The sequence below is a fragment of the Thunnus albacares genome, chromosome 19 (assembly GCF_914725855.1).
Source record: "Thunnus albacares chromosome 19, fThuAlb1.1, whole genome shotgun sequence".
Lineage (NCBI taxonomy): Eukaryota > Metazoa > Chordata > Actinopteri > Scombriformes > Scombridae > Thunnus > Thunnus albacares.
The window spans coordinates 26644697-26667076 of record NC_058124.1 but is presented as its reverse complement, the minus strand read 5'-3'; the positions used below and the strand labels follow the sequence as shown (position 1 = coordinate 26667076).

The following is a 22380-nucleotide window of genomic DNA, read 5'->3' as shown; positions in this document are numbered from 1 at the left end:
CAAACCTCAATGCATTTTCTCTTTTTCACAGGGTTTGATGGGCCTCTCAACAGCGGTGCCTCTGGTCGCTCTAGTAAGTATCTTCTGTTGATTGATTGAAATCTGCACCACACAGGTTCATGCTTTGGCAGCTTCAAGTGGCAGCAAGAGATAAATTAAATGTTTAAAGGAATTACACCCAAATTACCAAAACTTAACATATTATCTTCATGACTAGATATTATTAGAGGTAACTGAGAAAATGTGTTATGCAATTTGGATAAATGAAAAGTTAATAACAAAATGCATCTCAGCCTCACAAGATGTGTAGAAAAGCAGCATTAGTTCATGTATAGAAAGCAACACATCTGTTAATTCTTGCAGACATCAACTCACCTGACGGCTCCAATGAGCGTCTCCTTACTACCTAGCCCTCCTCTCATTTCTCAGTTTGTACATCCTCGATTCCTTTCCTGGTCTCCTCTCCTCGCATCTTAGTCCCTCCCACCTGAGATGCGAGCGGAGGAGGCGAGGCAGCAGATATTTAACAAAATGAGACATCCTCGCTTTGGAGCCGTCATGTCAATTAAAATAATGTGCTGCAGAGCTGCATCATCTGTCCATTGCTTTTTTTACAGCCTACTACTGTATTTAATGATCTCTGTCAGATGAGCAGAACAGTGTTCATGACAACTTATATATTTACTTTTAATTCAAATCGCAATGTGTCGTAATGCGACAAAGATGTACGGATGTCATACATTGTTATATTTTATTTAACACACACGCGCCTGCACAAACACGCATATATATCCTTTATATATCTTATTGTGTGAAGCACTACAAATGGTTTGTATATTCCAGCTGTGTGTCACGCCTCTTTTATATGTCATGTGTGCTGGAAAGACTTCCTCAAAGGATAACCTGTGCATCCTCGCTCATAGCTCCTCCAGCAAGCCTCCTCTCTCCTTGAGATGCATTTTAGGAATTGAGACGTCCTTAAACATGACGCGCTGAGATCGATTTCCGGGTCACAGGCAGGAGGACGGATGAGAGAGGAGATGAGGAGGCACAAAATAGATAAATGAGAAGAGCCCACAGTCTGAAGTCTGAGAGGAACCAACTTAGCAGGAAAAAAAAGCGCTACTACTGGACAGAGGATATAAAACAAAAAGGGGAGTTTGAAAAACCAGAAGAGACATTAAATTGACAGATAACACAAAAACAAGAACAAAGTATTTAATTAAGCTCCGAGAGCTTCTTTAAAGGGTTTTCAAAGTTGATTTATAATTTAACAACAATAATAATAATAACTTTATTTGTATGACACCTTTCATAGAAGAAATGCAGCTCAAAGTGCTTTACAACAAAAGAAATTACATGCACCAAGTGCACGTAATTTTTATGTAAGAACATAAAAAATATAAAAACATTATTGTAACATAAAATGTTACAAAATAAATAAAACCCGCTTGATAACATTAATTAAAATGAGATCAAATAAAGTGAAAATACATACATAGAATGTGTATTTCAGTAATTTGACACTTAATAAATGAAAGCTGAGAACGTTTTGTCATGTGTAGACAATCTATAAATCAGCGTCTAGGTCTCTGAAACCATAAGCAAACTGAAACTCCCTTTTCCCAACGGACACAGACTCACCACCAGTCTTGATTAACCAAAATAAACCTCTTTTAGCTTAACCCAGAACATCTTCCTTCAGGTTTAACATCACTGTGGGTCTTATCTGTGTCAGGCGCAACCCGAAGCTGTCGCAGAAAAAGTGAAGTGTTAGTAATAAAATAAAATAAAAAACAAAGTTAAAACATAGAAAACATAGAATGTATAAAATCAAGTAAAATACAACGTTTTAAAAGTAGAGCAGAAGTGTGAAGCAGACTGACAGAAAAGCTGATTAAAGGCTTAAGTGAAGAGATACGTCTTTAGCTTTCTGTGATGATGATGATGATGATGATGAGAACAGTCGTAGTAAAAAGACACTACTTTGTGGTTGTAATGTTTCAGCAGTGATTTTAAAGTACAGACACTACAGGGATTGGGTTTGAACTTTAGTAAGTGTGATAGTTTGAGGAGTCCTGATTACTCTGGAATAATGTTCCAACAGATTTCACATATTCTCTCTTTGTAGTTTTCTTCCATTGATTGCCTAAAATGGGTGAAAAAATTCTTCCATGTCTCTTTAAGCTGAAGCTCAAAGTCATGGTGAAAGAAACACTATTGTTTCACATTACTGAGGCAAGTTTATTGTGATCGGGGGTAAGAGATCCTGGAACGTCAAGTGGAAACTCAGGAAGGTGATTAGAAAAGTGTGACCTGTAAGAAATGAAACAAATGTGACATTTTACCTTTAAAAGGAATCTCTTTGAAATCTGAAAATATTGAAGTTCAGAGATCATTAATCACAGTTACTGAAGCAAATGTTAAATGCTACAGTAGATTTATGCAAGAGGGTAAGAATAAGTGTTTTTACTTGAAGTAGCTGTTGTGGATCTGTTGATATCGTATTTCAAACAAAGTCTTTGTCAAATTTGTCTAGAATCAGTAACAGCTGGATTCGATGAGACGTTTTAAAAGCCTGAAGACAGATCATGAAATAAAGTCAGAGTTATGAGGTGCTGAGCAAAAAATTCATGCTTGTAAATTTAGTAAAACAACTTGTCAGTATTACACTTGTGAGAGAGATTTAAATAGTGATTCATTTAATGTATTTCTTGTATATATTATATATGTTACACATGTTTTTAAACTAAAGGGTCAGTGTATGTTCTCTATTCAATGTGATGTAACATCACTGTGACACTGTGGAATAAGAAATTCTACCTCCTAGGTTAGTTGAACTCTTGAACTTGTTTGTATCTGAGGGTTGTTTGCTGACCTCTGGGGTTTATCTAGAGATATCTTTGTCTTAATCCTACTGTTTTACAAACTGTGGATCATCAGGTACCTAGTTGAGCTAAATTTGAAGGATGTCCTTGTTTGAAGTTATTGACTGACCATCAGGTCTCTGTGACATCATCCTATGACCCTTCTTGTTTGTAAGAAGGTGTAACGTTTGTTGAAGAATCCATTTAGAGACCTGACTGTTTTTAACTTTGCTTCTGCAGAGGTATAAAGCTGTCTTAAACACACCTTTTTAAATAACATGTTCCTACCAAAATGTTTGTATTAGAGATTAGTTTTTGCGCACAATATAACATCTCTTTGCCAAAAAATAAAACATATCTTCTTTCTGGACTTCAGGGGCTTTGTCCATACAAATGGATTTTAAAGTGGTAATTATACTTTTCTCATGGAAAAAGTATATCAGAAACATTATCATTAGACGTAGAGTATTTTTTATGTCTTTATACATGTCTGGAGGGGATCTTTAAGAAAATAAACTTTGATTCAGCTGCGTTAACGTTACTCTGAAGATCAGATTAAAACTGAAATGAAGCAGCATAAGTTTATTGACTTTGCGTCATTTCATCATCATTTCTGTATCAGACCTGCTGTATGTCAGCGTGAAGCAAACATTCACATAAATCAAGAGAAAAGAACCTGAAAATATACCACTGGGGAAGTTTCAGCCAGTAGAGATGAATATATGATGCAAGAAGAGGGAGAGGAGGACGATGAAGACACAAACTGGCAGATCAATTGTTGGATTCATTTTTGTGTCTGTTGGTTTAGTTTAGTTTCACTGAGCGTCGTCAGTTATGATGCTTTTTGGAAACAAACCTCTGAAACTGTAGAAGGTTCATAAGATGGATTTTACAGTTTCATCATAGCTTTAAGAAGCTTTTTGGAGAAAAAACCTGGTTGTTTGGTCTGCAGCAGGGTTTGACAGCTTTCACACCACCATAAATGATCGGAGCCAACGCACCATTATGTTGATTTTCTATGATTTCTTCCTCTCACACACGTGATGTTGACAAACCTGAGAATATTATAAGATCATGTAAAAAAATTAACATAATACATTAAAGCAGATTTTAGTCTTTAATTGTGTGTGTGGTCAATGACGTCAGTGAAGACGTGAACAAACGTCTCCTGAAGGACGAGAAGAAAGAGAAAGGTAAAAGTTTTCCTGTAGGAAGACATGATGTCAGCTGCTGAGCTACATGACTTTGTACAGATTCTGATGTCAGTGTTACATAATGAAATACTGTTTTGATAATGACATCATTTTATTATTGATTGTCTCAACATATTATTAATATGACAAAGGTTGACAATCGTTATGTCTAAATTAATAATCTAAATATGACCAAAGTCTGGCCCAACATGAGATCTTCAATACTTTTGCTGTTTATTAAAAATCAAACATTATGTTTTAGTTGACTTTAAAATAATTATTAATTATAAATCACATGATAAAAAAATGTTTGTTTTGTGTTTTGTCCATATTACCCAACTCTGCACCCACCAATGTTCATGTAATTTGAATAATAGATTAAAAAACAATAGATGACTGAGTTTAATCTTTGAAGTTTTAAACCAAACAGGAAGTGAAGTTAGGAGGTGCTGGTGTTAATGGTGTTACAGGAAACCATCAAAACATTTGTTAATGTCTGAAACTGTTGTGATGTTACATCACTTTAATCTATTATATATCATCATTTATAACATAAAGAAAGCTCTTCCTCTGCAGACATTGACTCAGGTCCTGAAACAGTATTTTAAAGCATTTTATCTTTAGTTTCCGTTGTATCCTCAGAGAATAAATAAATCAAAAGCAGTCCAGAAAACACAGATTGGATATAAGCAGTTATTACAAACCTCAATGCATTTTCTTTTCTTCACAGGGCCTTATGGGTCTCTCATCAGCGGTGCCTCTGATGTCTCTAGTAAGTATCTTCTGTTGATTGAGTGAAATCTGCACCACACAGGTTCATGCTTTGGCAGCTTCAAGTGGCAGCAAGAGATAAATTAAATGTTTAAAGGAGTTACACCCAAATTACCAAAACTTAACATACTATCTTCATGGCTAGATATTATTAGAGGTAACTGAGAAAATGTGTTATGCAATTTGGATAAATGAAAAGTTAATAACAAAATGCATCTCAGCCTCACAAGATGTGTAGAAAAGCAGCATTAGTTCATGTATAGAAAGTAACACATCTGTTAATTCTTGCAGACATCAACTCACCTGACGGCTCCAATGAGCGTCTCCTTACTGCCTAGCCCTCCTCTCATTTCTCAGTTTGTACATCCTCGATTCCTTTCCTGGCCTCCTCTCCTCGCATCTTAGTCCCTCCCACCTGAGATGCGAGGAGAGGAGTCAAGACAGCAGATATTTAACAAAGTGAGACATCCTCGCTTCGGAGCCGTCATGTCAATTAAAATAATGTGCTGCAGAGCTGCATCATCTGTCCATTGCTTTTTTTTACAGCCTACTACTGTATTTAATGATCTCTGTCAGATGAGCAGAACAGTGTTCATGACAACTTATATATTTACTTTGAATTCAAATCGCAGTGTGTCGTAATGCGACAAAGATGTACGGATGTCATACATTGTTATATTTTATTGAACGCACAAACACGCATATATATCCTTTATATATCTTATTGTGTGAAGCACTACAAATGGTTTGTATATTCCAGCTGTGTGTCACGCCTCTTTTATATGTCATGTGTGCTGAAAAGACTTCCTCAAAGGATAACCTGTGCATCCTTGCTCATAGCTCCTCCAGCAAGCCTCCTCTCTTCTTGAGATGCATTTTAGGAATTGAGACGTCCTTAAACATGACGCGCTGAGGTCGATTTCTGGGTCACAGGCAGGAGGACGGATGAGAGAGGAGATGAGGAGGCACAAAATAGATAAATGAGAAGAGCCCACAGTCTGAAGTCTGAGAGGAACCAACTTAGCAGGAAAAAAAAGCGCTACTACTGGACAGAGGATATAAAACAAAAAGGGGAGTTTGAAAAACCAGAAGAGACATTAAATTGACAGATAACGCAAAAACAAGAACAAAGTATTTAATTAAGCTCCGAGAGCTTCTTTAAAGGGTTTTCAAAGTTGATTGATATTTTAACAACAATAATAATAATAACTTTATTTGTATGACACCTTTCATACAAGAAATGCAGCTCAAAGTGCTTTACAACAAAAGAAATAAGAACATAAAAACATATAAAAACAATATTGTAACATAAGATAGAAAATAAAACCCACTTGATAACATTAATTAAAATGAGATCAAATAAAGTGAAAATACATACATAGAATGTGTACTTCAGTAATTTGACACTTAATAAATGAAAGCTGAGAACGTTTTGTCATGTGTAGACAATCTATAAATCAGCGTCTAGGTCTCTGAAACCATAAGCAAACTGAAACTCCCTTTTCCCAACGGACACAGACTCACCACCAGTCTTGATTAACCAAAATAAACCTCTTTTAGCTTAACCCAGAACATCTTCCTTCAGGTTTAACATCACTGTGGGTCTTATCTGTGTCAGGCGCAACCCGAAGCTGTCGCAGAAAAAAACACCTTTAGTGTAGTGTTAGTAATAAAATAAAATAAAAAACAAAGTTAAAACATAGAAAACATAGAATGTATAAAATCAAGTAAAATACAACGTTTGAAAAGTAGAGCAGAAGTGTGAAGCTGACTGAGAGAAAAGCTGATTAAAGGCTTAAGTGAAGAGATTTGTTTTTAGCTTTCTTTGATGATGATGATGATGATGATGAGAACAGTCGTAGTAAAAAGACACCACTTTGTGGTTGTAATGTTTCAGCAGTGATTTTAAAGTACAGACACTACAGGGATTGGGTTTGAACTTTAGTAAGTGTGATAGTTTGAGGAGTCCTGATTACTCTGGAATAATGTTCCAACAGATTTCACATATTCTCTCTTTGTAGTTTTCTTCCATTGATTGCCTTAAATGGGTGAAAAAATTCTTCCATGTCTCTTTAAGCTGAAGCTCACAGTCATGGTGAAAGAAACACTATTGTTTCACATTACTGAGGCAAGTTTATTGTGATCGGGGGTAAGAGATCCTGGAACGCCAAGTGGAAACTCAGGAAGGTGATTAGAAAAGTGTGACCTGTAAGAAATGAAACAAATGTGACGTTTAACTTTTAAAAGGAATCTCTTTGAAATCTGAAAATATTGAAGTTTAGAGATCATTAATCACAGTTACTGACGCAAATGTTAAATGCTACAGTAGATTTATGCAAGAGGGTAAGAATAAGTGTTTTTACTTGAAGTAGCTGTTGTGGATCTGTTGATATCGTATTTCAATCAAAATCTTTGTCAAATTTGTCTAGAATCAGTAACAGCTGGATTTGATGAGATGTTTTGAAAAGCCTGAAGACAGATCATGAAATAAAGTCAGAGTTATGAGGTGTTGAGCAAAAAATTCATGCTTGTAAATTTAGTAAAACAACTTGTCAGTATTACACTTGTGAGAGAGATTTAAATAGTGGTTATCATTTAATGTATTTCTTGTATATATTATATATGTTACACATGTTTTTAAACTAAAGGGTTCAGTGTTTGTTCTCTATTCAATGTGATGTAACATCACTGTGACACTGTGGAATAAGAAATTCTACCTCCTAGGTTAGTTGAACTCTTGAACTTGTTTGTATCTGAGGGTTGTTTGCTGACCTCTGGGGTTTATCTACAGATATCTTTGTCTTAATCCTACTGTTCTAGAAACTGTGGGTCATCAGGTACCTAGTTGAGCTAAATTTGAAGGATGTCCTTGTTTGAAGTTATTGACTGACCATCAGGTCTCTGTGACATCATCCTATGACCCTTCTTGTTTGTAAGAAGGTGTAACGTTTGTTGAAGAGTCCATTTAGAGACCTGACTGTTTTTAACTTTGCTTCTGCAGAGGTATAAAGCTGTCTTAAACACACCTTTTTAAATAACATGTTCCTACCAAAATGTTTGTATTAGAGATTAGTTTTTTGTGCACAATATAACATCTCTTTGCCACAAAATAAAACATATCTTCTTTCTGGACTTCAGGGGCTTTGTCTATACAAATGTTTGGGGTCAAAAAACAAAAATTACAAACTGATTCTTTAAAAGCTGATCAGTCAAATCACAAGTTGGGCCAGTTACTCAGCTTATATGATCAGACTGGTGTTAAATACAAAAGTGATGAGTCTGTCTCTACATACTTGTCAACGTCCCTCCCTGTCTGTGGCTCTCAACTTCAAGCTCGTTACTTCCTACTGAAGACGTAGATCAGAAATATTTAGTTTCATATTTTAAAAAAGTCTCAGTAATTTTTTCACTGTAGTTTCTAACAAACAAACAGAGGAAATAGTGTATTTGTTGGGGACTATTTTCAGCGGTGGATGAATCCACATTTGAACTGTTGTGAGTATTTCTGGCAGCAGGACTGTGTGTGCAGGATTGAGTCAAAATAAAGGACAGTGTGTTCATGTTGATGAAGGAACATGTCACCCAGTACAGCGGTGTGACTCATTGACCACGGAGCCACAGAGGTCAACAGAGCTCTACGGCACAGAGGAATAAGATATATCACACAATACTTGTTAGTATAATTAATAAATAGAAAGCAGTCCAGGAAGCACTGATAGGATATAAGCAGGTTCCCAAACACGTTAACACAAACCTTGATGTATTTTCTTTTCTTCACAGGGTGTACTGGTACTTGCAGCCACTGTGGTTCTGTCTGTGGTAAGTATCTTTGATTGACTGATTGAAAGCTGCACCACGAAGGTTCATGCTTTTCAGTTTGATTAGTTTGATCAGTTTGTTGTTTCTGCTGTTTTCATTCTAACCTTAATCCTTTTAGTTAGTCCTGGCCAGGCTGTAACTTCTGTACAATGAACTTGGCAATAGTTAGTTTAGCTGTTTTTGTTTTTTGTTTGTGTGTTAACTTTGTGTTTATTCACAGGTATACCACTTGATGACATGCTTTTATTTGTTATTGTCTGAAACTGTTGTGATGTTACATCACTTTAATCTATTATATATCATCATTTATAACATAAAGAAAGCTCTTCCTCTGCAGACATTGACTCAGGTCCTGAAACAGTATTTTAAAGCATTTTATCTTTAGTTTCCGTTGTATCCTCAGAGAATAAATAAATCAAAAGCAGTCCAGAAAACACAGATTGGATATAAGCAGTTATTACAAACCTCAATGCATTTTCTTTTTTTCACAGGGTATTAAGGGTCTCTCTACAGGCGTGGTTCTTATGCCTCTAGTAAGTATCTTCTGTTGACTGAGTGAAATCTGCACCACACAGGTTCATGCTTTGACAGCTTCAAGTGGCAGCAAGAGATAAATTAAATGTTTAAAGGAATTACACCCAAATTACCAAAACTTAACATACTATCTTCATGACTAGATATTACTAGAGGTAAATGAGAAAATGTGTTATGCAATTTGGATAAATGAAAAGTTAATAACAAAATGCATCTCAGCCTCACAAGATGTGTAGAAAAGCATTAGTTCATGTATAGAAAGTAACACATCTGTTAATTCTTGCAGACAAAGACTCACCTGACGGCTCCAATGATGAACAGACTGGAGTCTGAACCACCTCACCAGGGAAAAAAAAGCCTTTCTATTGGGAAGACAATATAAAATAAAAAGGGTGAGTTTTAAAAACCAGAAGAGACATTAAAACAGATAACACAAGAACAAAGTATTTAATTCAGCTCAGAAAGCTTTTTTAAAGAGTTTTCCAAGTTAATTGATTATATGATGATGATGATGATGATGATGATGATGATGATGATGATGATGATGATGAGAACAGTAGTAGTAAAAAGACACCACTTTGTGGTTGTAATGTTTCAGCAGTGATTTCAAAGTACAGACACTACAGGGATTGGGTTTGAACTTTAGTAAGTGTGATAGTTTGAGGAGTCCTGATTACTCTGGAATAATGTTCCAACAGATTTCACATATTCTCTCTTTGTAGTTTTCTTCCATTGATTGCCTTAAATGGGTGAAAAAATTCTTCCATGTCTCTTTAAGCTGAACCTCAAAGTCATGGTGAAAGAAACACTATTGTTTCACACAAATAAATGTAATATAAACAAAAAGTTTAGAGATCATTAATCATAGTTACTGAAGCAAATGTTAAATGCTACAGTAGATTTATGCAAGAGGGTAAGAATAAATGTTTTTACTTGAAGTAGCTGTTGTGGATCTGTTGATATCGTATTTCAAACAAAATCTTTGTCAAATTTGTCTAGAATCAGTAACAGCTGGATTTGATGAGACGTTTTGAAAAGCCTGAAGACAGATCATGAAATAAAGTCAGAGTTATGAGGTGTTGAGCAAAAAATTCATGCTTGTAAATTTAGTAAAACAACTTGTCAGTATTACACTTGTGAGAGAGATTTAAATAGTGGTTATCATTTGATGTATCTCTCATATATATTATATATGTTACACATGTTTTTAAACTAAAGGGTTCAGTGTTTGTTCTCTATTCAATGTGATGTAACATCACTGTGACACTGTGGAATAAGAAATTCTACCTCCTAGGTTAGTTGAACTCTTGAACTTGTTTGTATCTGAGGGTTGTTTGCTGACCTCTGGGGTTTATCTACAGATATCTTTGTCTTAATCCTACTGTTTTATAAACTGTGGATCATCAGGTACCTAGTTGAGCTAAATTTGAAGGATGTCCTTGTTTGAAGTTATTGACTGACCATCAGGTCTCTGTGACATCATCCTATGACCCTTCTTGTTTGTAAGAAGGTGTAACGTTTGTTGAAGAGTCCATTTAGGGACCTGACTGTTTTTAACTTTGCTTCTGTAGAGGTATAAAGCTGTCTGGTTTGTGTTCTCGATCTTTAGACATGAACATGCTTTCTCTCCAAAAATACAAGATAATTGTATTTTTGTTTTGTATTTTTGTATTTGGACATTTGTATAATTGTTAATGATTGTATGATGGACTGTTCAGTGTTTACAGCTGCTTCAACAAGTAACAATGTTTAATGCTCACTTGATCACTTTTTAAATCTTATATTACATTAAATGAAATCAAATCCACTGCTGCTTAAACAGATGATTTTTGCATCTTTACCTGGTGGCTTAAATACATGTAATATATTTTCTGTTTTAACACTTTTACCCTGTGTGCTTTTTTTTTTTTTTACCTTTTTCAGGCTCTGATGTGAATGTATTATAATCCAAATGTTGATCTGATTTATTTTCTTTTTAGAATTGTCAGACTGTAGTGACAAATATAAAATTTACATTTACATTTTCTGTCTAAAAAGTTTGTCATAATTTTTTTTATTTTAAATCCATGTTAACAATTTAGGAAAGACATTAAAGTGAAAGTTTAGTCTTCAAATGACAAATTCCCATTGAAATGTCATGAAATGTTCTGGCTCCGTTGGTCTTTTAACAGAATCTTTTGAGTCTTTTCACTCAAAATATCTTAAACTAAATTTGAATTGACTTATTTTTAGTTGTATAAACTTTCATTTAGATTGACTCCATGATGTTGAGATCAGGACTCTGTGGGGTCCAGACCATCTGTTAGACTCCTTGTTTTTCTTGTAGCTGAAGCTAGTTCTTTATGTCTCAGGCTGGATGTTTGGTCTCATTGTCATGCTGCAGAATAAATTTGGGACAATCAGACGCCTCCCTGATCCTATTGCGTTATGGATAAGAACCTAAACATCTTAAGTGCCTAAAATGTTTGCACAGTACTCTTTATACAGTATGTCTGGCCATTTTGAATTATGAATATACTTTTAATATTTTAAGTTAATATTGTAACTAATACTTCTGTACTTTTACTTAAGTAAGACTTTGAATCAGGATTTTTACTTTTTCTGTGCTTTATCCGCTGCTGTGTGTTGCCTTGGAAATGTTTCAAAGTGTTCAACAAACACTCTCAGGTGTTTATTACATAGCTATCTATATTAAGCATTGAAATTTTATTTAAAGTTAAGATCATGTTTGTGAAAATGTGATCAACTCAGAATAGTGAGTGATCTCAAACTGCTGTGAAGTGACTGTAAAGTCATTGTATTCATAATAAAGTACTAAAAATATCCTAGAAAACATTCTGGTAATCTGGTTTCTATGATGTTATGGATACAACGACACCGATTTCAATCATTTTACAATTGTGTCCTTTAAGGAGGAACATAAAAAAGGGGAATAAAGACTAAAGAGGTTTACAAAAGATGACAAAGTGACACACAGGAGCAGAAACACTGAGAACAAACAAAACTCAGCATCACTCACCTGCTGCTTTCCAGAGATCATAGTGAGGGGACACAGTGCATCATAAATCTTACAGCCTTAAGGGGGGTGCTGCATCAATGCCTCAAGTTCCTACAGGCTTCAAAGCACAACATCATCCTCTGTTTGATTTGATTTCAGGTAGCTTTTATTTGTTCCAGAGGCTGAAAACTAAGAGCTGACAGACCATTTGGAGTCAGAAGCTTTCCTGATTTTACTAATTTGTATTTTCTTTGAAGTGTCTTTCAACTTTTTACAACTTTTAGACCCAAAGAACCCAAATAAAACCCCACTGGATGAAGTCAGAATACACCAAGATCATTCTGTATCTACTAATCATCAGTCTGTATCTTACTGTATGTTTGACTACTGACTCTGTTTCATCCCAGTTCAAATAATGAGGCATTTAGTATGATTTTTATTTACATCAAAAACAATGAAAAGCCTGCGTGCACAGACAGAAAATCACCTCTGAATCAGCAAGAAGAGAAACATCAATAAAAGTGCTGCAAACAGCCATGTTTACATCATACATTATATTGGGCTGGAAGTTCAGATATCTCTAAAATATCAGCATGTTATCTGAAATACTTTATATTTTTGTGTAATTTGGGGTGAAATGATTATCTTCATTATCTTCTCTCATCTTCTGGTCGGAGGACTGAAGGCTGCTGGTCTCATCTTCATCTCAGTGAACGGGACGGAGATCTCTTTTCCTTTCAAGGTGGTCCAGATCACACCCTGAAATAAATAATACAAATAAAACAATAATAAGAAGCAATAAGACTATAAATAAAAATAAAAACTATACAAAAACAATTCAGGTCAACCTTAAATAGTGCAGTACTGTCTCTAAACTCTATATTATATGATATTATATTATATATATTATATATTATTTTGTCTATATAATGAAATGTAATGCATTGATATGTAAGTGTAAGAGTTATATACAAACTACTATAGCAATATGCAACTATGTATTAATATAGTAATAATATAATAGAACATAGTGTATGGTGTAATAATATAGTATAACATAATGTATTATAATATAGTGAATATATATAAAATATTACAACATATTAAGTATGTATTATTGTTAGTTTCCTAATAATTTCTGACAAAGTTTCCTGAAAAGAATGATGTAAATTATGACTAATCATGAAGGAAATAAGAAGTTCTGTCCAAGAAAATCTCAATTTAAACCCAAATAAATATTAATTAATTATTTATGTATTGTTGGAAGCTTAAAACAAACTCTCAGCCTCTCTGTTTATTTGTTGTCTGTGCAATGCTGTTTATGTTTTTAGGTTTAGTTTTGTATTCTACACTTTTTCCCTCCTTGATCCTCATAATTACATCTATGTTTTTATTTGATTGTAATTCTCATCTCTCTGTAAAGCAACATTTGTTGTTCTATAAATAACTGATTATGGACTAACTGATTCATTTTCAGACTGTATTGAACTGTATCCCTGCCTGAAGACAATATATCACATTTCTGCATGTTCAGCTGACCTGCAGTGGACTGACCTAAAGACTCTTATGTTACGTCAACAGTTAATTGGAATTAATTAATTAATTGGAAGTGTACAAATTGAACACTTTGCACATCATTAGTACCAAACCCTGTAGTTCTTTCCAAGAGACTTCATTGTAAATTCTGGATTGTTAAAATAAAGCTTTATAGTTTTAACAATTCCTCCTTAAACATCAAAATGCAGCACTGCTGCCATCATGTGGTCAGGAGCTTTATAGTGAGTTTCAGCTCATTGTTCATCTGTCCAGCTGCAACTTAACTGTTCTGGTTCACTCTCAGCATTCATCATTTTGGGCTCTAAAAATTGATATGTATATTCTGAATTTTAATAAGTCTAGCTGTTCATTAGTAGTGTTAATGTTGTCTTTATTTACAGGCACCACTCCTATTTATCTTTCTTTCCCATTAGAAAAACATTGACTGAGGCTTTAAAGGACAAGTTCACAATCTTTCAAGTCTTAAAACAACAGTCAGGTGTCCATATGAACAGTGAAAGAGGTTTTCCTCGCTGTAATCATTCCTCCTGTTCATACTGACTGTTAAAAGATCCTTCAAATGTGCTTTCAATGTAAGTGATGGATGCATTTAAATATATTTAACCCTTGTGCCTCTCTTTAAAATACTATCAATACAGCAGTTCAACAATTAATTCAATTTTCAATTCAATTTATTTATATAGCCCCAAGTCACAACAAAAATCATATTAAGGCACTTTTCACATAGAGCAGGTCAAGGCCATACTCTTTAAGAGACCCAACAATTTCCCCATGAGCAAGCACTTGGTGACAGCGGTTAAAATAATTACCAGAATATTGTGACCTAGAGGTTAACTAAACTTTAAAATATAAAGATTAAGTCGGAGTTAGGAGTGTGCAGAAGATGTGATTTCAAATTTAAACCTAAAATAGATTCTATTCACATTTTAAGACAGGACAGTCTAAATGTTAGCAGAAACAATGCTAATGCACTGCATGTGTTTAATTAAATATTTGTCTGTCAATGAGTTGGTCATCCTGTCTTTGAAGGTAGGTCACAGTAGATTCTTGGAGATATTAGTGAACCATGTCAGCCTTTGGGTTTACCGGATGTCCAGATGTGGGTCACTGCAGCTGATCTCACACTTTTCAAAGCTTGTCTAACAAAAAAATACAAAATATCAAACAATGTTGATGCCTGCTCAAAAATCTTTTAAACTATTTTACATGTGGTATTTTTTTACAAACTACTCTACATGCTATATAAAGTTGCTTATGAGGCAGTGTTCACATCTATGAAGGTTTTATCATCACCCTAAAAAACAAAATTAATTTAACTATCTTCTTCCCAGTGTCATAAAATTATACCTGATGTGTTCTGTAAATTATATAGTCTGGTGCAGATTACTAAAATATAGGTAAACATGCAGGCTGTGGTTTATCTCAGTTTCTCTGGTATAGTTAACAATCACTTATCCAGTGTTTTAGTCTATGTAACTTGTAAGCTAATGATACAGACACAAATGTTAGCATACTACATTAAGCCAGTTAGCATCGCTCAGTAACAAATTGCTAATAAAATAAACATGGACTTTAAAAAGGGTAACGTTAGTGGCAAGAGTACCAAAGCTGTGACATTACGTTACTGAACTAATGTCAACATATTGAAGAACTAGTTTTTTTCAGTTGGACACCGACCAGCACCTCCCCCTGGACAAGGCCACAGGCCAAACTCACTTGGTGCAATGGGACAGAGAATGGAACCATACCCATTCCCAGAGTTAGTACACAACCACTTGTATCAGTTTTGGAAGAAAATGGCAATATAGACTCAAGAATGAATGAATCTAGCACTCCAGTGTTCCTTAGGATTTTAATGGGAACCTGCACACTACTTCCCACAAACGAGACACACTCATCTGATATGAAGGCAGAGTAATCAGCCTGAGGAGCCACCAGACCAGTGCAGGCCTGCATCTGACCTAACTCATTACTCTCAACAGATGGTATGACCGGAGCAGCCATAACAGCAGATTTCACCTGACTGGAGGACCTCCTTGCTTTCAGCACTGGACACTCCTTTTTCCAGTGCCACTTTGCCTGACAGTTCCTGACAGTTCCTGCAAGTACCAGAACTAACTGCTGCACTCCGCCCACCATAGCTAGTCTTCTGAGGAGCTGCCTCACTTATTGTTTTTGACTTTCCTGGCGCTGCATCAGTTGCCAGCTCCTGCAGAAAGTGGCCAGGTAAACCAATGCGGGCAGAAAGGAAGGGGTCGTAACAGTTAACAGATCCATTCAAACAACAAGGCACACTGCTAAAAAGACCAGAGCCTGGGGCCGGCTTGGACCTGGAAATAGCATTTTAAAAGGGTAATATGTCAGACTTAAAGACCGGATAACCAATCAGACATTAGACTGAGGTACGACCGCCAACCTTATTAACATACTGACACAGAAATACAGAAATAAATAAATGTAGAAATTAATATATAAATGAATGTAAAAATAAGGAAATAGCCTTTTCATTACCAAACTGTATTTTTTTAAAATCTATTTATGTATTTAATTATTTATTTATGTATTTATGTTTTTATAACGGCAATTTCAGTCCCCCATAACCTGAAGAACGAGGCTTAAAGTGGACATGAAACGTACATTTTTTGGCACTGGTAGTGCGAAAATATATTTAAAAAAACACCTTGCCTAAAATTTGATTTCAAAAAGTTGTTAAAAACACAGATATTACAAATTTATTTTCATAATTTCTACCTAGCTATCTAGCTAGTGCGCCGCAATTTTGAAGTGTCGTCACTGCCTACGTAACGGGGTTGGTTGGTTCCGTTGGCCAGTGAAGACAGTGAAGCAGTTCTGAACCGGGTTGAACACCACATGTTTTGAAAATGGAGGAAGATGAACTCGAAAGGCCTATTGAGTCTGTGACAAGTCCCATTGCACGAGCCAATAAGGCGTGGGAACCGAGCAGTGGTATGGGTGGAAGAAGTCGTGGAGTTGGCCTCCGATTCACAGCCTCCAATTGGTATTTCTCGGTCTACCCTAAAAGTGTCATAACGCCTGTAGATGGCGTTGTTCAATCATTTTCGAGCTAATTCATGAAGTGAATAACGTAACTGCATAAGCATAAAACTGTAAGCATAAAACTGCTGAGTCGAAGTATAGGTTTTTGATTTGGACCGTGTCTAATGTGATCTGGATGGGGGAAAAAGCAGTGAAATCGCCCTTTTTTTAGTTTTCACAAATATAATAAAGGGATTGAGATCAATAAGAAACATAAATGCTACAGCAAAAATTAATAAAACTCAGGATTATGATACCCTGTGATGTACCTGGCATACTGAACTATTAGTTTGTTTAGACTTTTTAATACTGAGCAGGTAAGCCCACAGCAAAAGTAGCAATAAGACTAAAAATCAGTTTACCATGAGGTCAATAAGAAAAATATGCTACAGTTAAAATGATCAAAATTTAAGACAATTTCAGTCTACCGATCAGCCCCAATCCATTTAATTTTCCCACTGTTTGTTACGTTCCCTTTATACATCCATGGGACGAACAGACAGACTGAAAAAGCAGGAAGTAGGCTGCAAGTTGTCGCCGCCCAGTTAAAACGTCCGTCCAACACTCGGATAAAACGGACTTTTAGAAACTTTGATGGAGTGTACTTTTTGGTGAAGATGTATTTCGTCGCAGTTTTCGTTCTTTTGTGTGCGGGGCTGACGGTAAACAGCGGTAAGGGAGTTGTTTGTTTTTGTTTTTTTTTTTACACATAAATGCGACTTAAAAGCGAAAGTAAAATAGTCAAAGTTGCGACGTCTTTGTATTCATCAGATTTCTGTTGATTATTTGAGTTTAACTTATTCATAGAGACTGATAGTTTTTCAGTTTTTGTAGTGTATTCTTATTCCAAGCTTATTACATTAATATTCTGATCGATGCCAGTAAATAGATTGATAAGAGTCCAAAGCATTAAGTCAAATCTGCTGGAGCTCATCTGCCTCGTCTGTAAACATGTCTGTCTGTCTTTCTCTCTGTCTTTCATCTGTGTGACTCTCAGAGAAACATTCCCTCACTTACATCTACACTGCCTTCTCCAAACCTGTCGGACTTCCGGGCATCCACGAGTTCACAGCTATGGGTCTGATGGACGACAGGATGATCGACTACTATGACAGTGATCTAAAGAAAAAAGTTCCCAAGGAGCCCTGGATGAAAGAGCGACTTCCAGCAGACTACTGGGAGAAAGGCACACAGTCCCGCCTGAGCAAGCAGCAGTGGTTCAAAGACAGCATCGACATCCTGAAGAAACGAATGAATCAGACTGATGATGGTAAGATCCATGAAATGTGTCAGACTGGGATCACTTTTTGATGAATCAATAATTAACACTATGAAATTAACAACTGTAATACCTTTAGTAAAGATAAATGTTCCAGCAAAAATGAAGCTGTTTTTTTCCCTTAAGTCAGGAACAAGTGATAACTTCTAGTTTGCTTAAATGAAACTGTATTAATTGTAATTATTCGCTGCATTTTTCCATGCCCTCATTCTCTGTAATTTATTTCACTGTCACTCCCCTTTAGATGTCCATATTCTTCAGTGGATGGTCGGCTGTGAGGGTGAGAAGAGGCCTGATGGCAGTGTGACGTTTAGCCGTGGCGTTGACATGTACAACTATGACGGACAAGACTTCCTGTCCTTTGACGACGCCAACGCAGTCTGGGTTGCCTCCACTGATATAGCAGTCCTGACCAAGAGAAAGTGGGATGATGACCAGGTCCTAAAAGAATACACCAAAGGCTACCTGGAGAACGAGTGTATAGATTGGTTGAACAAGTTCATGACATACGGGGAAAAGCAGCTGCAAGAAGGCTGTATGTATGACAGAAAATCATTTCTGTATTTTTATATCCATTATTACTAGAGATTATAGAAGTGGCTTAAGTCATAGAAGGATTACTATGCAGGTTGTTAAAATGTCAAACATGAAATGAGTTGGTCTTGATATTATTGGTATTCACACAAAATCTGGCTTTTTTTTGTTTCTTCCTGAATTTTAGTATTTGTCATGGAAAATTGTCAGGTCCAGATGTGGCAACATTTCCCATCAACAAACAGCACTTCACTAGGATTATGGTTCAATAGTATTTTATTGACTCTGAATCCTTTTGAATCCACTGAGGTTCAGCTTTCAACATTTGTAATAAAAGTTAAAAATAACTTCATGAAAGAAGGCAGAAACACTTCAGTTTCGGTTCCATTTTACAACCTGTTGCAACAACCTGAAAGTGAGATGAGCAGCAGAAGATATTAAATATTGATTAAATATGTATCTGACACATTTAAATAACTGCTGTACCATCCTGGTACACCTTATTTTTCACAAGCTACTTGTTTCAAATAATGGAAGTCCTGATTCTGAACTATTAAGTTGATTAACTTAAATAATTAATATGATTATAAATTAAAGTTTGAGCGGGAGATTTTGACAACTGAAGCTGATTTAACTGTCAATATGTCAAGTTACTCAAGGCGTTAACAATCATTGGCTACAGCTGATAGAAGACGGACAGCGTCAGCTACATTATATACTGTAAATGAGAAAACTGTTCCCCGTCTGCTCTGTACACCAGTCTTTGCTAATAAAAGAAATTAGCCCTGGAGCTCAGCAAATCCGGTACTTTGCCATCATGGAACCAAATACAAAGAGAACCGGCTATTGGAACCCAACCCTCGTAAACACCATATTCAATAACAAACATGATCTTCAAATCTCAGAAAACTTTTGGAAAAAGAGCAGAAATAATGAAATGAAGTGTGTGTCGTAGCAGCAGTGTTTTTATGTTGCTAAGTTTAGTATCACCAGTATGTTTTTGTGTTATACTTTTGTTATAATTAAAGATCTCATTGTCACTATTTGTTGTAGTAGTTGTAGCAACAGATTCTATTAGTTCAGTTTATTATGAGGATGGTATAAACAGTATCACATGTGGTTTAGCATAATGCTATGTAGCCTCCCTGCAAACATGAACTCACCTAACGTTTTCTCATTCCAGCTTCGCCAGATGTGTACGTGTTAACTACGAACGCCAAAATTGAGACAAACGTCATGTTGACCTGCCTGGCCACAGGTTTCTACCCAAAAGACATCATCCTGGAGATCAAAAGAGACGGCCGTGTTCTGACTAAAGAGGACGGGTTGTTGACCTCAGGTGCTAGACCAAATGAAGACGACACTTACCAGAGAAGAGACAGTGTGGAGATTTTAAGGAGTGACGTTGCTTCATACAGATGTGAAGTCACTCACAGAGCATCCAATCTATATGTGGAGAAGATTTGGGGTAAGAAACTTTCTTATTAGGGCCTGAGCCCAAAGGGCGAAGACCCTATTGTTTTTCGTGTGTTTGTTTCTTTCTTACTACGCCACTTTAACTCTAAATTTGACCCCCTAAACATGCTCAAAAACTCACCAAATTTGGCACGCACATCAGGTCTGGTGAAAAATTTGATAAAATGTAAAAATTAACCCCCAAAGTGCCAAAATGTGCTTGAGAGCGCCACCTATGTATCTAAAACGGCCGCCACGGGCTGTAGGAATGTCGTAGAGAGATCGAACCAAAACTCAATTATTCATCTCATCAAGACCTACAAATCATACACTGACACCCCTGACCTAAATCCAACAGGAAGTCCGCAATCTCAATTTCAAAGTATGATTTTTTGGACCTTGAATAAATGCTATCTCCTCCTAGGGCGTTAATGGTATCGGCTTCGAACTTTACTACATGACTCATTACACTGTGCTGAGCAAAAGTTATTAAAAACTTTGTAATAACTCGAACGGTTTAGATTTAGTAAGCCCTGAAAGTTGGAGTGCAACATCACACCTTACAATGTAAACCAATGGGGAGGCAATCTCTGGGCATGGACTTTGTGCCAAACTGGGTCGTCTTACGTCTAAACTATAAGTCCGACCACTTTCAAACCTGTATCAATGGATTCGCAACGAAAATTCCTACAGAAAAATGTAATTTTTATGTAGGATTTGGCCAAAGTCATGGGATTTATGAGGATATTTCACAAGAAGATCACTCTGAAATCCTTCCTTCCAGCTGAGAGGGAGAGAGAGAATGGGAGGGGGGGATGGGTAAAGTAAACATCTACTGCCTGTGACAGAAGCCCTTGGACTGTGCCACACTCCACTTACTTAGTGCTTCTAGACACTGAAAGCAGTGTTCAATCCTTACTTTTTTCCAAGGAGTACATGTGCTCCTAAATGAAAGAAATTAGGAGCATACATATAACTTTAGGAGCACACTGAAAAATGTTCAAGTAACAGTTTCTTAAAGAAAACAATTCATTACATACATATTTACAATTTATCACATACATATTTAAACTCTGTGTGTGTGTGTGTATGTAAATCACAATTTGTTGTTTTTAGGGGTGCTTGATTATGGCAAAAATCATAGTCACGATCATTTTTGTTCAATATTGGGATCATGATTATTCAAGATGATCAGTTTTTGACTGTAATTTTTGCCAATTGCTGATGTTGATATATGCACATATTTTTTCCCACTTGGCTGAGGAGACTATTACACATGTAATCATATATTGTCCTAATGATCAAGAAAGACTATAGCCTATATGAGGGAAGAACTCAGGAAGGCTGGAGTTCCGGAGCAGAAGTTTTTTTTTTTACTTTGTTAGACAGACAGGATTAATGTGTAGAGACAAAGGCATAGCGCCAAAATGCTGGTTACAGACAATGGCAGACCATTGCAAACTCCATTTCCAAGGATGCTTTGCGATTTTCACACCTCAGCAGGGAACAGTCAACATTGGTCCCTCATTGGCGGAGACGATCCTGCACAGCGGAGCGTCCTGATGACGCAGCCATGACATCACTACCCCTTTATAACCGAGCACGCCCAAAATACACGTCTTTCTCATGTCACTGAGCTAGGGGTAACTCCTGTTCCCCTGTGAGTTAGCTTGACTACCCCATGAACATGTTTTCCCCTCATCGAAGACTCCCCTCGTCAGACGAGACGAGACTTTGCCCGTGTTCACCCAAACACATTTCTGGATCCGAGAGAGACCGCTGCTGCAACCAGCGTCCTCAAATTCCCCCGAGAAAGAAGAAAAGAAGTTTCTTCAGGATAACGTGGAACGGCTCTGCCCTGCTCGTCTTCGCCGAGTCGACTCTGCTGTTCTCTCTGCCACTCCACTCAGAGCCAGCTGCCGTGATCTTCGCCGAACGTGCGAGAACGGCACCGTCTGCCTCTGAGCCAAGAACAAAGTTGGACATTAAGACGGACTACACACACACACCCTGCTCGCTTTTTGAAGCGACCAAGTAAGAGGCATAAGTCTGGGCATAGACAGTGTTAGTTGTGTGTTCTTTTCAGCATCAGTTGCTGTTGTTTAGCATTTAGCTTTTTAGCTTTATTGCTATTGTTCTTGTTGTGTGAGTTGACTGACCGCCGAGTCCATTTTTCTCTGCTTTACTCTGAGGAGTATTTTAAGTTTGCTGCCTGTTAGTTATGTTCACTACGCTAGACTGTTTTGTGTTTGTCCCGCTCGGGACTACTGCTGTGTTTGTGCCACCGTGAGTGAGAAAGTAAACTGCTCTGTCGAT

At 36.5% G+C, this 22380-nt stretch overlaps 1 protein-coding gene across 6 annotated transcripts in view; it reads left to right on the top strand.

Moving 5' to 3' along the window:
- Positions 1-22380, top strand: part of LOC122969172 (H-2 class I histocompatibility antigen, Q10 alpha chain-like) — a 223634-nt gene that overhangs the window by 167745 nt on the left and 33509 nt on the right. The window contains exons 1-3 of one of the 6 annotated variants that reach the window (XM_044334725.1): positions 17367-17468; positions 17794-18066; positions 18320-18610. The exons of 3 other annotated variants lie outside the window; for them this stretch is intronic. In XM_044334725.1, coding sequence (XP_044190660.1) covers positions 17414-17468; positions 17794-18066; positions 18320-18610 — 619 coding nt within the window. In that variant the 5' untranslated portion in view covers positions 17367-17413. Of the gene's footprint in view, positions 1-17366; positions 17469-17793; positions 18067-18319; positions 18611-22380 lie in introns of those variants that run through there. 2 more of the 6 variants (XM_044334723.1, XM_044334724.1) reach the window with 2 other exon arrangements.